Consider the following 13,668-nt stretch of genomic DNA (forward strand, 5'->3'; position numbering starts at 1 on the left):
TGAATTGTAGCAGGATTTAACAAGGTGATTGGTATGCAAACTAAAATTTGAGAAGTGCAGTTGTTCATTTTACAGGCTCTATTTCTTCATTTTCCATCTTGTTCCTGAGTGCATTGTAGTCTGGTATCTGTCTTCACTACACCACTAAATCTGTTCTTGCCTAGATCATCAGTGACCTTTTCAATATATATCCAATGAATGAGTGTCCATTTGTATTGTGTGCTCAGCAGGTCATCCTCCTTCTTGAAATATTTCTCTGGCTTCTGAGATGCCTGTTCTCTTGTCCTCTGACTTACATGACTTTTGTAGGCTTTTTTCCCTTTCTCTTAAATCTTGGTGTTTTGCAGAATGTGGTCCTTGGTTTTCTTCAGATTTTGCATTTCTTATTGTATCTTATTTTCTCTTGCAACCTCTGTTTTAACGTGTATCTCATGAATGGAATTCCATTCATGAATTCAGCATGAATCTCTACTGAGTTCCAAGCTTGTCTGACTTCCACATACATGTCCAATGAGCCCCTTAAACTCTCCATGTCTACAGCAGAGCCCATGATCTGCCCAGCTGTGTCCTCTTTCTCAGTGACTGGCACCTCCAGTCAGCCGTTGTCCAAGTGAGAAACTTGTCAGTCACCTTTGACTCCTCCACTGCCCTTACTCTACATTTGGTCGTTCTACTCTACATCATTCTCCAAGGCTCATTGATTTGACCATAAGGATTCCTCAGATCTTTCCATCCCTTAGTTACTATTGTTACTTTCCTAAATAGGACTTCATCGGGTTTCAACCAAGATAACTGTAGAGGCTTCCCAACTGGTTTCCTTCTCTCCAGCTGTGTTCTCCTAACTAATCTCCATTGTGCAGCAAGCACCATCCTTCTAATAAGAAGTAAATGTGATCATCACTTCTCATCTTAAAGCCTTTGCCAAACTTACTAACTCCTTAAGATATAAAAATCCTTACAATCTGTCCTTGTCTACCCACTTCTGAATTTCTTTGAGTACTTTTGCCCCTTCCATTACCACCTTGTTCTGAGATTTTGCACCTGCTGTTCCACTGATGATGCATTCTGCCCTTTACTGGCTAGGCTCCTATTCATCCCTTAGATTTCACGTTAATAATCACGTTTTGCATGAATGTCTTCCCTGACTCTCTAGGCCTATTCACTTCTCTCTCTGCACCTTGTACACATTCTGTCATGGCTCCCACCACATTGTTCTGATTGTGTTTTTGTGAGCCATGATTATATCATTGCATGTTCCCACTGTCAGCACTCTGAGAGTAGGTACTCCTGTCTTACTGTTTGTAATTTAGTTGCGTAGCATCCTTCATTCATTTAACAGATATTATTGAGTACCCACTATGGATACCAGGAAAGGTTCCTGCTCTTATCAAGCTTGTATTATGGGGATGGGAGTGGATTAGGGTGAAGTGAGAAATAATAAATGAGAATTTTTTTGTTCTTATACATAGTGGATCCTTAGTATATTTTTGGAAGATTAATGTATAAATTATTATTTTAACAAGACTTGAAGTCCATTGTTACTGACTTAAGCTCTTGAAATTTTGTTCTCTAAAAATTTAATACAATTTTTTGGCTAGCGTGAGCTGTGTAATTATTCTCTTTACTCTACCTAATCTTGGTTTTATTTTATCTAGTTTTCTAGCCTTCTACCAGGGAAAACAGGCCTTAAAAACAGAGAGAAAGCGAATTGCTGGGAAGAGCATATAAAGGGTAGGATTAGGAGGCTAGGACCTTCACAGGGATAGTTGTCAGAGAAGGCCCCTGTAGAAGTGACAGCTGGTCGAAACGTGGAAGCTGAGAGGAAGCTAGCTAGCTGTGTGATGGAAGAATGGGTGCAGAGCGAGTGTGCAGGCAGAGGGGACAGCAGATGCAAAGGCTCTAATATGGGAAAGAACATGGCTTGTTCAAAAAATTGAAGAATGTTACCAGAGCTTGTTGAGTTGGAGGGAACATGATATGAGATTAGGTTGTAGAGAGGCAGGGACCAGATCCTTCAGCCCCTTTTGTATGTCATGGTAATGAATTGGATTACATTTGCTGTAATGGGGGAGCTGTTGAAAAATTAGGCAGAGGAGAAAGATGTTTATACTTGAGTTTTAAGATCACTTAATATTATTTTATATGTAATTGTCCAAAATGTGATTAAAAGTAAAAAAAAATAAGGTCCATATTTTGCATAGTTTGTAAAATGTGATTGGTGAAAACTAAGGTTCTAGATGTTAGCAGTTTGGGAGAAAATATGGTAGGCTTTTGAACTATGAATAGTTACTATTTATTTAGGACTTGCTATCTGCCAAGCAGTGAGGTAGGTAGGTGCTTTATACCTTTCTTCACAGAGATTTCCTTGAAAGGAGGGCATTATTTTTCCTGTTTTATAAGGGAGCGAATTTTAGACACAGAGAGAAATGAACTAGAATAGTGGAGCTAGAATTCAAAATCATGTCTGCTTGACTTCATTTTATGAAAGAGTTTTCCACTGTGGCTGTTTGTGTGTGTGTGTGTGTGGGAGAGGGGAGAGGAGGAAGGCTGAAAATTGAAGAAAAGGAAAGCATTCTTATTATAACAGATGTTTCTTGAATAAACAAATTCAGATATTTTTCATTTTGGCGGAATGGTTGGGAGAGTAGATGCTATAAATTAGAATAATCAAATTGAATTTTCCTAATAGGATATTAGTAGCCTGAAAAATAATTTCAGGTCCAGCTTTGGTTAGAAGTTGACATCCACTGTTTTATGGTATGCCCGTACAGTATATGTATATCACGTGAGTGAAACCATCCATATAATATTAACAGCTAACCACATGCCTTGCTTGAAATTCCAGGAAAGGAGTTCTGCATCTCTGTAGATTCAGTCTTTGGAGAAACTGGCTGTGCAGGGCAGAGAGGGACTGAGCTCTGGAGCTGGGAGTCCTAATTGTTATGCAGCAAAAGAGGGTGGAAAACATTTAACTCTTAAGTATTGCTTGTTCTTAATCAGTGATGTGAATGTATTATTTTTTTGAATCCTTTGAATTGAGTATTTTAACTTTCTAATTTTTAGACTTTTTGATTTTAAATTGAGAACTTGAAGCAAGAGAGACTAAGCTATATGGTGAGAGTGGACACCAAAGAATCAGGAAGGATGAAATGTAGGATTTACAGACTGACTGGATAGGATAGGGTGGTCAAAGTAATGTTATTAAGGAGTAAAAGAGGTATGACGTCCTTTGACATTAATGTCTTAGTTTATAATGAAGACATAATTTTCATAGGATGAATAACATTATATACAGAAACCTTACATTTGTAGGCATGTAAAAAGGCTTGCTTACCTTTCTGTCCTGCATTTCTGATGCTGTCAAACTTAGAACCTCTGTGGGCAATAAGACAGATTTCATTTTATTTCTGCCAGTATTCAAATACTGTATGTTATTTTTTTATTCTGGACACGATAAAATTTAGAATTATTGGCCATACTGGTGTGCAGTGAGTGATAGGATTTGTTGATATTTGGGGGTGGGGGAATACAACTGAGATAAGTTCCCTGTGGGTATTTTCCTTTCATGAGATGGAATTCTATCAAGAAGTGTGAAGTATTTTATCAAAAAGTGAGTAATAGTTTATCAAGAAGTGAGAGCTATTCCATTAAAAAGTGAGAATTTGCAGAGACCAGGGATTGTGCAAGAGATCAGACAGGATCATTAAGCCTGTTTCAGAATAATGTGTATTGTGACTGTGGTCACAGTAAACTAAAATTAAGCAAATTTAAGTGGACAGGAAATTAGGACCCTGGTGGGAAATATAGGCCAGTTTTTATACAAAGTCAGCCAAGGAGTGGGTGTCTGATAACTCTTCTGTGACAGAGGAAAAATGGTTAAAGAAGCGGTGATAGGTCTGATCACTGGGTGTTGTAAGTGATGAATCAGAATTCTACTCCTGAAACCAATATTGCAGTGTAAGTTAACTAAAATTTAAATAAAAATTAATAAAAAAAAGAAATGGTGATAGATCTTTTTTAAAAAAAATCTTCTGTTCCCAAGAAAAGATTATTTACCGCCAATAACAAAAGTTATTTTGTTTTTTTAAAACAGAAAAAGATGACAAGAAGAAAGCATAAGCAGTTCATATTTTAAGCAATAAGCAATGCAGAAATCCATGGCATAAAAAAGCCTTCCACCTGTATGCTCTCCATCAGTAACTGAATCCCATTACTTCCCCAGGAGAAAACACTGTTAAACTGTTCAGTGTTTATTCTTTTAGCCCTTTCCCTACATTATTATTTTTTTAAGATTTTATTTATTTATATAATTTTTTAAAATTTTAAAGCTTTTATCATGACCCTCATTTTTATTTATTATTTTTTAAATTTATATATATTTTTTTATTATGCAGTTAGCCAACATATAGTACATCATTAGTTTTTGATGTAGTGTTCAACTATTATTTATTTTAGAGAGTATGTGTATGAGCGGGGGGGGGGGGGGGGGCAGCGGGAGAGGGAGAGAATCTCAAGCATACTACCTGCTGAGTATGGAGTCTGATGTGGGGCTTGAGCCCACCACCCCGAGATCACAACTTAAGCTAAAATCAAGAGTCAGACTTAACCTACTGAGCCATCCAGGCACCTCTTCCATACATTATTTACATTTAAATGTGTGCATACACACATATATGTACATGTATATATATTTTTATGTAGGTGGGGTCATACTATATATATTTTGAACTTGAGTATTTTTTATTTAACAGTATATATATTTTAAGTTTTTGAATGGTAGCATGTGAATATGCCCCAGACTTTTCATATTGTCCTTTTCCTGTGCAGACTGTATATGAAAATAGCTTTATTTCTGCTTGAACAACATTGTGTTTCATATAAAATATTCATGTAATAGCAAAGGTGAAAGAAGAAATTAAAAGTCAACTGAAATCTCACCACCCTGAGATAATCCACATTTTAATGACTAGTTTTTAAAAAATGTACCCCTTCACCCACACCTACCACAACATGTATAATACTTATAAAGGGATTATACACGTAAGCTAATTTTTATTATGAAATTACTTTCTATGTGCTTGAAGCTTTTCATCTACTCACCTCCTCCATCTCTTCCCAGTAAATCAGTGGTAACAACCTGGTACACTTTGCTACTTTCTCAGTGCTCATATAGTCATATGTACATGACATTTTATTATTTATACTTGTCTGATTTGTTCATTTTTCTCAGAATTCATTCCAGATCAGATGAAATGTGGCTCACTTATTTTTTGCTGGCTAAATATTCTAAGGCAGGAGTCAATGGATCAAATGCATCCTGCTGCTTGTTTTTATAAAGTTTTATTGGAACACAGCCTTATCCATTTTTTTTATTGAGTGATGTGACTTTTAAAATTCTTGTTACATGTGGTAAATTTCCTCCCAGTCTTGTCATATTTTACTTTGTTATGATATTTTTGCCTTAAAGTTTTAAAAATTTAAATACAATGAAGTGAAACATATCTATCTTTTCTAACTTTGAAGTTCCCTATTTTGACTTAAAAGGTTGCCTGACACCAGGGTTATCCTTGTATTTTCCTAAAATCTTTTTTAAAAGATTTATTTATTTATTTGAGAGAGAAAGAGTGAGAGAGAGATCACAAGCGGAGAGTGGGGGACAGAGGGAGAGGAAGAAACAGACTCCCTGCTGAGCAGGGGGCCTGACTCTGGGCTCCATCCCGTGACTCTGGTTCATGACCTGAGCTGAACACAGATGCTTGACCAACTGAGCCACCCTGGCGCCCCCTAAATTTTTTTTTACATAGTTTTCTCATAGGTCTGGAATGTATTTTTCTATATGTATATAAGAGGCATTAGAGTGTAATGTGATTAAGATCACAGACTCTGGTTCTGTTATTTACTACCTTTGTGACCTTGGACAAGGTATTTAACATTTCTATGCTTTAGTTTTCTCCTCTAAAATTAGAATAATAGTAGTACCTATAATAAGATAGTAGTGGAGATTAAATGAGTAGTTAGTATGTAGAGAATGTTTAGAGCAGTCTCTGATACATAGAAACATGTTAAGTGTTTACTGTTATTACATGTTGTAAGTAGGCTTGTTTTTTTTCTCATGTGGGTAACCAGTTGTCCTAGAGGATGGCAGTATCCAATTTGATTTCAAGGTTTGAGAACTCATGCAGTGTCCAATATGCACACACATCCCATAATAACTAGTTGTAGTTGTTTAAAAGTTAAAATATTTTTCAATTTGCCTGTATTATATTTTCAATAGGATACTCACTTGTTAGGACATAAATATTGATTCATTTGTTTGAACCTAACTATTACATAAACAAAACTGTTAGGTATTTCTTTTAGCCTAGAGAATTGATGAAAAAAATAAAAAAAATAAGGGCACCAGGAGCCAAGAAACTTTGGGAACTTCTGTGCCCTAACAAGTTATTACAAATATTTAGAGATTAAGAACATTTGAAGTGCTGTGTAGGCACTGTATACCATGCCGGCTTGTAACAAGACAAAACTATTCTTGTCTGGACACCAGGCACAGACAGCATTTCTGAGAAAGTAGTATTTAAGCTGAGCTTGAAGGAAGACTTGGAGTCAATTGGAGAGGGGTGGTGGTGGGAGTAGCTTGTGGGAAGAGGGCAGGAGCTAAGGCGGTGGGGGGGAACAGAGATGCAGCAAGCCTTAGAGGGTGAGGAGAGAGTGATGCTGGGGAATCCTGGAGAGTAGGTAGAGGCCAGGTCACATAGTCCATTTAGGGAGTTTATTTAGTTTGTAAAAGACAGTGGCAAGCCTTTGAGGGATTTTAAGCGAAGGAACAGTACCTTAGGTCACTGTGTGTTTACTGAGGGAATAAAATACAAAGATGATATACATAAATATTTAATGCTATATTCTAAGTAATGTAGAATACATATTTGTGGTAAAATTTTGAAGGGCCTTGGTTTTCAAAGGCATTTGTAAACTTCCCTATAATTAAAAAAATTTTTTGAAGGCATATATTCTTGTTCAAGTTGGTTGATACGGACTTTTAAAATGAAAGAATATCAGGGGCGCCTGGGTGTCTTGGTTGGTTAAGCGTCTGCCTTCAGCTGGGGTCATGATCCCAGGGTCCTGGGATTGGGCCCCACTTGGGGCTCCCTGCTCAGCAGGGAGTCTGCTTCTCCCTCTCCCTCTGCTCTTCCCCTCGCTCGTTCTCTCTCTCTCTCTCAAATAAATAAATAAAATCTTAAAAAAAAAGAAAATCAAAAGCAAGATAGAATGTTAAGCTGTGAAAATTTACATTTGTGTAATTATTTTTTAAATGGCAAAACTTTGTCCAAATTTTAAAATGAAATTTGTTTATTAATAATTATTTTAAACTGTTATTTTTTTGACTGCCAGTCTAATACATTTCTCTCTTAAGTTCCTGAATTGTTTAATTTGGATGATATAATAAAGATTTAATGTTACACAGGAACGGTATAAAAGTAATTTCTCTTAGTTTAGCAATCTTTTTGTATTGCCCTAGAGTTGATATTTTTATTTATTTTACTATGGTATCAATGTAACATTTTTTACAGTAGTAAAAAGCAAATCCCTGCAGGTTACTTCTGAAAAATTCCTAAGCTCATTCTCAAGAGTTTTAAGACTTGAAGAATCAATTTCATAATCATTAAATAGGGATGGAACCCACCTCGTGGTGTTTGGGAAAGGAAGATTAGTCTGTTTGGAATTTGATTCACATTGTAAATGTTTGAAAAATTTAAAACATGTGAATATTATTCCCTTCCCTCTGCCAGTATGTTTCGTATTTATTTAGAACCACTCTTTCATTACGTAGTAAAGAACTAGCGTCATTCTTAAGTTCACAGTGTAAATAAATTATAGATAAAGGGGTGTGTAGATATATTTTAAAAACTGTCTTGTTTTCACCTATTGGACTAAGCCCCCCTAATTGTTCACATGAAGAAATCTGATTAGAACTGATTATAGTCTGATTACAAGGGATTTGGTCAGTACTCTTAAAGAAAAGAGGTAAAGCTTTAAGTTGGAAAGTTTTCTCTGGCTGAGAATATAAGATTTATAGCAAATTTTTTTTATTATGTTCATTTAGCCAACATATTACATCATTAGTTTTTGATGTAGTGTTCAATGATTCCTTGGTTGTGTATAACACCCAGTGCTCATCACCACACGTGCCCTCCTTAATACCCATCACCCGGTTACCCCATCCCCCTTCCCTTCTGTAACCCTCAGTTTGTTTCCCCAAGTCCAGAGTCTCTCATGGTTTGTCTCCCTCTCTGATTTCTTCCCATGCAGTTTTCCCTCCCTTCCCCTGTGGTCCTCTGTGCTATTCGTTATGTTCCACATATGAGTGAAACCATATGATAATTGTCTTTCTCTGCTTGACTTATTTCACTTAGCATAATTCCCTCCAGTTCCATCCATGTAGATGCAAATGGTGGTTATTCATCCTTTCTGATGGCTGAGTACTATTCCATTGTATATATGTACCACATGTTTATCCATTCATCTGTTGAAGGGCATCTCGGTTCCTTCCACAGTTTGGCTATTGTGGACATTGCTGCTATGAACATTGGGGTACAGGTGCCCCTTCTTTTCACTACATTTGTATCTTTGGGATAAATACCTAGTAGTGCAATTGCTGGGTCATAGGGTAGCTCTCTTTTTAGCCATCAGGGAAATACAAATCAAAACCACAATGAGATACCACTTTATACCAGTTAGAATGGCAAAAATTAATAAGACAGGAAACAACAAATGTTGGTGAGGATGTGGAGAAAGGGGAACCCTCTTACACTGTTGGTGGGAATGCAGGCTGGTGCAGCCACTCTGGAAAACAGTCTGGAGTTTCCTATAGTAAATTAAAAAAAAAAAATTGTGTTCTTCTCATGTTCAAGGAACTGGCCAGGAACTTCCTCAAGTTCAAAGAATTTTTCTAAGGACTTAGAAAAATTAAACTGACCCCTCCTGTGCTGTTTACATCAAAATGAATTCTAGGGGCGCCTGGGTGGCTCAGTTGGTTAAGCATCCAACTCTTGATCTCAGCTCAGGTCTTGATCCTCAGGGTCGTGAGTTCCCTACTTAAAAAAAAAAAATGAATTATAGATGAAGATTAAATGTAGAAAATGAAATCACAAAAGTACTAGCACAAAACAAAGCTGAAATTTTTTATAATCTTGGAATAAAAATCTTTTAAGTATAACAGATTTAATTTTATATAGTTAAAATTTGTTTTCTTATGACAAAAATAATGTCAAAGTGGAAAAAAGAATATTTGCAAAACATGATAGCTATGCCCAAAGATTGCTAAGTCAATAGGATGAGTAATCCACTAGAAAAATGGACAAAGTGTATGTATGGTGAATTTATGAAACAAATATAGCCAGTAAACATAACTTAATAACAAAGAATCATTTCAGTTTTCTGCTTCCTTTATGTTTTATAGAAAATTTCACTTTGAATAAAATAATTTTAAATATTTATAAATCCCATTGTAGGGTTTGACATAAAACTTTTATTAGATATTCATGTAATCGAACAAGGTTGGATTATGTCATCTGGCAGGGTCTTTTTTTTATCTTCTTCTAAATGGGTCATATTTTGATTTCCTAGTAAAAGAAATTTTATTTGTTAGATACTAATAGTGAAATGACTTATTATGTTATATCCAAACAGCATAATTATTTAACAATAACTTTTATACAAATTACATTTTCTTACAGAAATAGAAGAAGAAAGCTTTACTTAACTTTGTTCTTTTTGTTATTTTTGTAGGATCCAGCATTCGAACATTCACTCCATTTTATTTTCTGGTGGAGCCAGTGGATACGCTCTCAGTTAGAGGCTCTTCTGTTATATTGAACTGTTCAGCATATTCTGAACCTTCTCCAAAAATTGAATGGAAAAAAGATGGAACTTTTTTAAACTTAGTATCAGATGACCGACGCCAGCTTCTCTCAGATGGGTCTTTATTTATCAGCAGTGTGGTGCATTCCAAACACAACAAACCTGATGAAGGTTATTATCAGTGTGTGGCCACTGTTGAGAGTCTTGGAACTATTGTCAGCAGAACAGCCAAGCTCACAGTAGCAGGTAAGTTTTTCAAAAGTAATTTATTTGTATTTTCAAATTTTTATAAAGGGCATATCTTGATAAAAAGCAGTATTATCCTAGAGTTTTCATTTAACTGGTAACAAGAAATATACTCACTTAACAAGTATCAATTGAGCATCTGCTAGGTACATGGCATTCTGCTAAGACTTGCTTAGTGCCATGGGGAATAAACTGTAGCACTTTTTCACTTTCTGTCACTTACATTGCTTATAGCTGCGATCATAATTATTAAGTCCGTTCTTTTCTTTTTAACTTGGAAATGACAGAGGAAGTTGTATAGGAAAATTGATTCCCTTTGATTGCTAACTTTTATCCTCCCCAGCATAACCACTTAGTATGGCTTTGTAAAACTTGCAATATAGCCAGAATCTTGGTTCCTTTATGCCCCAGCCAAGGAAATGACATTTAATTGGATTAATTATTTAAAAACCTATAGGATGTGGGTATTAAGATGAAGAGCAGAAAGTTGAAAAGAGACAAACATTCACTCCCTTTTAGAGCATTCTTATTTGAAGAATAATGGAAGCGTAAGCTGAGTAAGTCATGCGTGTCTTGTAGTAGACGCTGGTATTCCTCGGTCAGTGTTTCTTCACTTGAGTACTAGATGAAGTGTAGTTAGTTTTTCTTAAGGGTCACATTGTACAGAAATTGTCTTATGTTTATACTCATCTTGGTAAAATGCTAACACTTAAGAAAATGAGTAACAGAATAGTTTCCCATCTCATTGCCACTGTAGGGTGATAGTACCCCATTTCCCGCTCTCTCCAGGCTATATTTGCTCATTCATTCAGAGTATCATGGCTCTTTTTCTTTTTGGAACCAGATACTCATAGCTGAATTTGAGTGTGATATAAAGTTACTGTAATTATTCCATAATCACAGACTGAGGATGGAAAAAGAAAAGGCAAGAAAAGTCACTTCTTTTGATAATTAGCCTTTCCTCTCTTCTTTTTTTCCCCTTCTTTTCCTTCTTTCCTTCCTTTTTCCTTTCCCTCTCTCCCTCCCTCCCTCTGATCTGCTTGCCAGGCTTTCTCCAACATGTAGATAAATAAGTTAGCATTATGACTGCCCCTACAATGTCACTTAGGTGAGCTCTTCTTTGTCATTTATGGTCTTAAGCTGGGCTTTAATCGTGACTCCTTCCTCTCTGCTGTCTGCCACAGCCTTTCACCAAATCCAGTGAATTCTGCTTCCTAGTTTCTCTGTACGTGATCCTGAGGCTGCTCCTCATCATCCCTCACCTCACATCACCTGTAGCTGTCCGCTGCCTTGTTCTTTCCCTCTTCCAGTCCAGTGGTCAGGCTCTCTCCTCACCCTTCAGTAGCTCTTCAGTGACAACATCAAGTGGATGTCTAAACTCTTGAACAGGCCTCTAGGTCTTTTCATGAGCCGGCCTCCACTCCAGCTCCCTCCCTCCCTCCCTCCCTCCCTCCCTTCCTTTTTAAAGATTTATTTATTTATTTTAGGGGGAGTGGGGAAGGGCAGAGGGAGAGGGAGAGAATCTCAAGCAGACTCCCTGCTGAGCACAGAGCCTGATGTGGGGCTGGATCCCAGGACCCTGAGATCATGCCCTAAGCTGAAATCAGGAGTTGGGACACTTAACCGACTGAGCCACCCAGTTCCCCCTCTCCAACTTCGTTTCTTAACACTCTGCCCTGCCTCTCTCCCTGCCCTCTACCACCAGCAGCAGCAGGACCACCTTCAACACATTTTAAGCTCTGCCAGTACTGAATATTTTCAGATTCCTTTTATTCTCTGTCTCTGGCCTTTGCTCATGGTTTCCCCACTCCCTATTAAGCCTCTCTTTCTACTCTGCTGGATTTGTCCATCCTTCTTTTTAATTTTCATATCCTTCAAGAAGCATTTTTTGGTCTAATGTCTTAGTAAACAGCCAATTTTAATAAAATATAATCAATTCTTTGGCTGCAGACAAGATTCTGTAGGAGTTATTTAACTCACTCATGGCCTGAGTATCAGGAGGATATAACATCTGAACTAAGAGATGAATAAAAGTTCTTTTAATAGTTGCATAATATCCATTGTATAGATATACTGTGATTTATCCCAAGATTTCCTTTTTGATGAACAGTTACATGAATAAAAATTGTCTGATGTTAAAGGCAGTAGTATAGTGAACAGTCTTTTATAAATCTCTATAGAAAAGATTATTGGAATTAGTAATTGTATTAGTTGCTGGATCATAGAATGTACTTTGTGTCTATAATTTTAAAAAGAGCACTGAACTATTTGGCTGTTCCTCAAAATTTTAACCATAAAATTACCTTATGACTGAGCAATTCCATTTCTAGGTATCAACCCCAGAGAAATGAAAAGATAGATCTGTACAAAAATTTGTACATGAATGGTTTTAGCAGCATTATCTGTAATAACCAAAAAGTGGAAACAACCTATCAAGTGATGATTGGCTAACCAAAATGTGGTATATTCATACATGGAATGTTACTCAGCAGTAAAGAGGAATGAAATTCTTATATGTACTGAAACATGGATAAACATGAAAAACATAAGTGAAAGAAGCCGCATATCATATGACTTCATATATATGAAATGTCTGGACTTCGTATATATGAAATGTCTGGAGGAACTGTAGGGAGCCAAGAAGTAGATTGGTGGTTTTCTAGGGCTGAGGATGGGGGAGGGAGATAAGGGCTGGGTGGGTGAATACAGGGAATGGGCAATGACTGCAACTGAGTACACAGTTTCTTTGAAGGATGGTGAAAGTGTTCTCCAACTAAGTTCTAGTGATGGTTGCACAACTTTGTGTGTATACTAAAAACTGTTGAATTGTGGACTTTAAGTGATAAACTTTATGGTATATAAATTATATCTCAATAAAACTAATTTTTTTTTTTCAAAAAGATACTGCCAAATTGCCATTCTAAAAGAACATTGGTTAGTGTTCTTTGGTTACAAGTGATAGCAACTGATTCTGGCCAAGTCAAGTAAGAAGGGGAATTTCTGAAAGAACACAAAGTACGTAGCTCATAAAATTAAATAGGAGAAGTCGTCTTTCTGCACTCATTTCTCCACAGTGGAAATTTTGGTTTTACTGCCTGGGCAGTAGCCTGGCTAGGAGTGTTTTGTGCCTAAAGGTGGAGTTATTGGGTGGCCTGAATACAGACATTGTTAATCTGTGTTTGTCCAGCCCCTGTCTCACTCCTACTGGCTCCTTTCTCCTGCAATTCTCTGGAAGCAGCAGGACAAATGGGCCTCCTACTTGTGAGCGCAGGAGGCTGCAGCAGTTTCTGCTGTGATGTGTCAGCACCAGTTCCTCCATCTGCTTTCCCTGTTGAGAAACTTGTAGAAATCTCTTGTCTGCCAGTTCCACATATGTTGTTACTCATTTTCATGAGACCTCAGGAGGGGAATTAGCTCTTGGTTTTATTTCAGCTTCCTTTTTTCCTACTTTGTTAGTTTCTCTGTTTATCTTTGTTAATTCCATTCTTCTAATATTTTGGTTTCTGTAAAGTGGATGTATGGCTAATTTTATCTTTCCTTCAAAAATCCCCTTGATATAAAAAA

At 36.7% G+C, this 13,668-nt stretch overlaps 1 protein-coding gene and 1 pseudogene across 9 annotated transcripts in view; one reads left to right on the forward strand and one right to left on the reverse strand.

The window, feature by feature from the left end:
• Positions 1-13,668, reverse strand: part of LOC112833393 (V-type proton ATPase subunit G 1 pseudogene) — a 165,851-nt pseudogene that overhangs the window by 62,420 nt on the left and 89,763 nt on the right.
• NEO1 (neogenin 1) overlaps positions 1-13,668 on the forward strand; it is a 240,133-nt gene that overhangs the window by 53,264 nt on the left and 173,201 nt on the right. For all 9 annotated transcript variants that reach the window (XM_073877334.1, XM_073877342.1, XM_073877340.1 and 6 more), the window contains one exon: positions 9,787-10,104. In XM_073877334.1, coding sequence (XP_073733435.1) covers positions 9,787-10,104 — 318 coding nt within the window. The remainder of the gene's footprint in view (positions 1-9,786; positions 10,105-13,668) is intronic.

This window comes from Callorhinus ursinus, unplaced genomic scaffold, assembly GCF_003265705.2.
Source record: "Callorhinus ursinus isolate GAN/ISIS: 27379988/994484 unplaced genomic scaffold, GSC_fseal_2.0 scaffold25, whole genome shotgun sequence".
Lineage (NCBI taxonomy): Eukaryota > Metazoa > Chordata > Mammalia > Carnivora > Otariidae > Callorhinus > Callorhinus ursinus.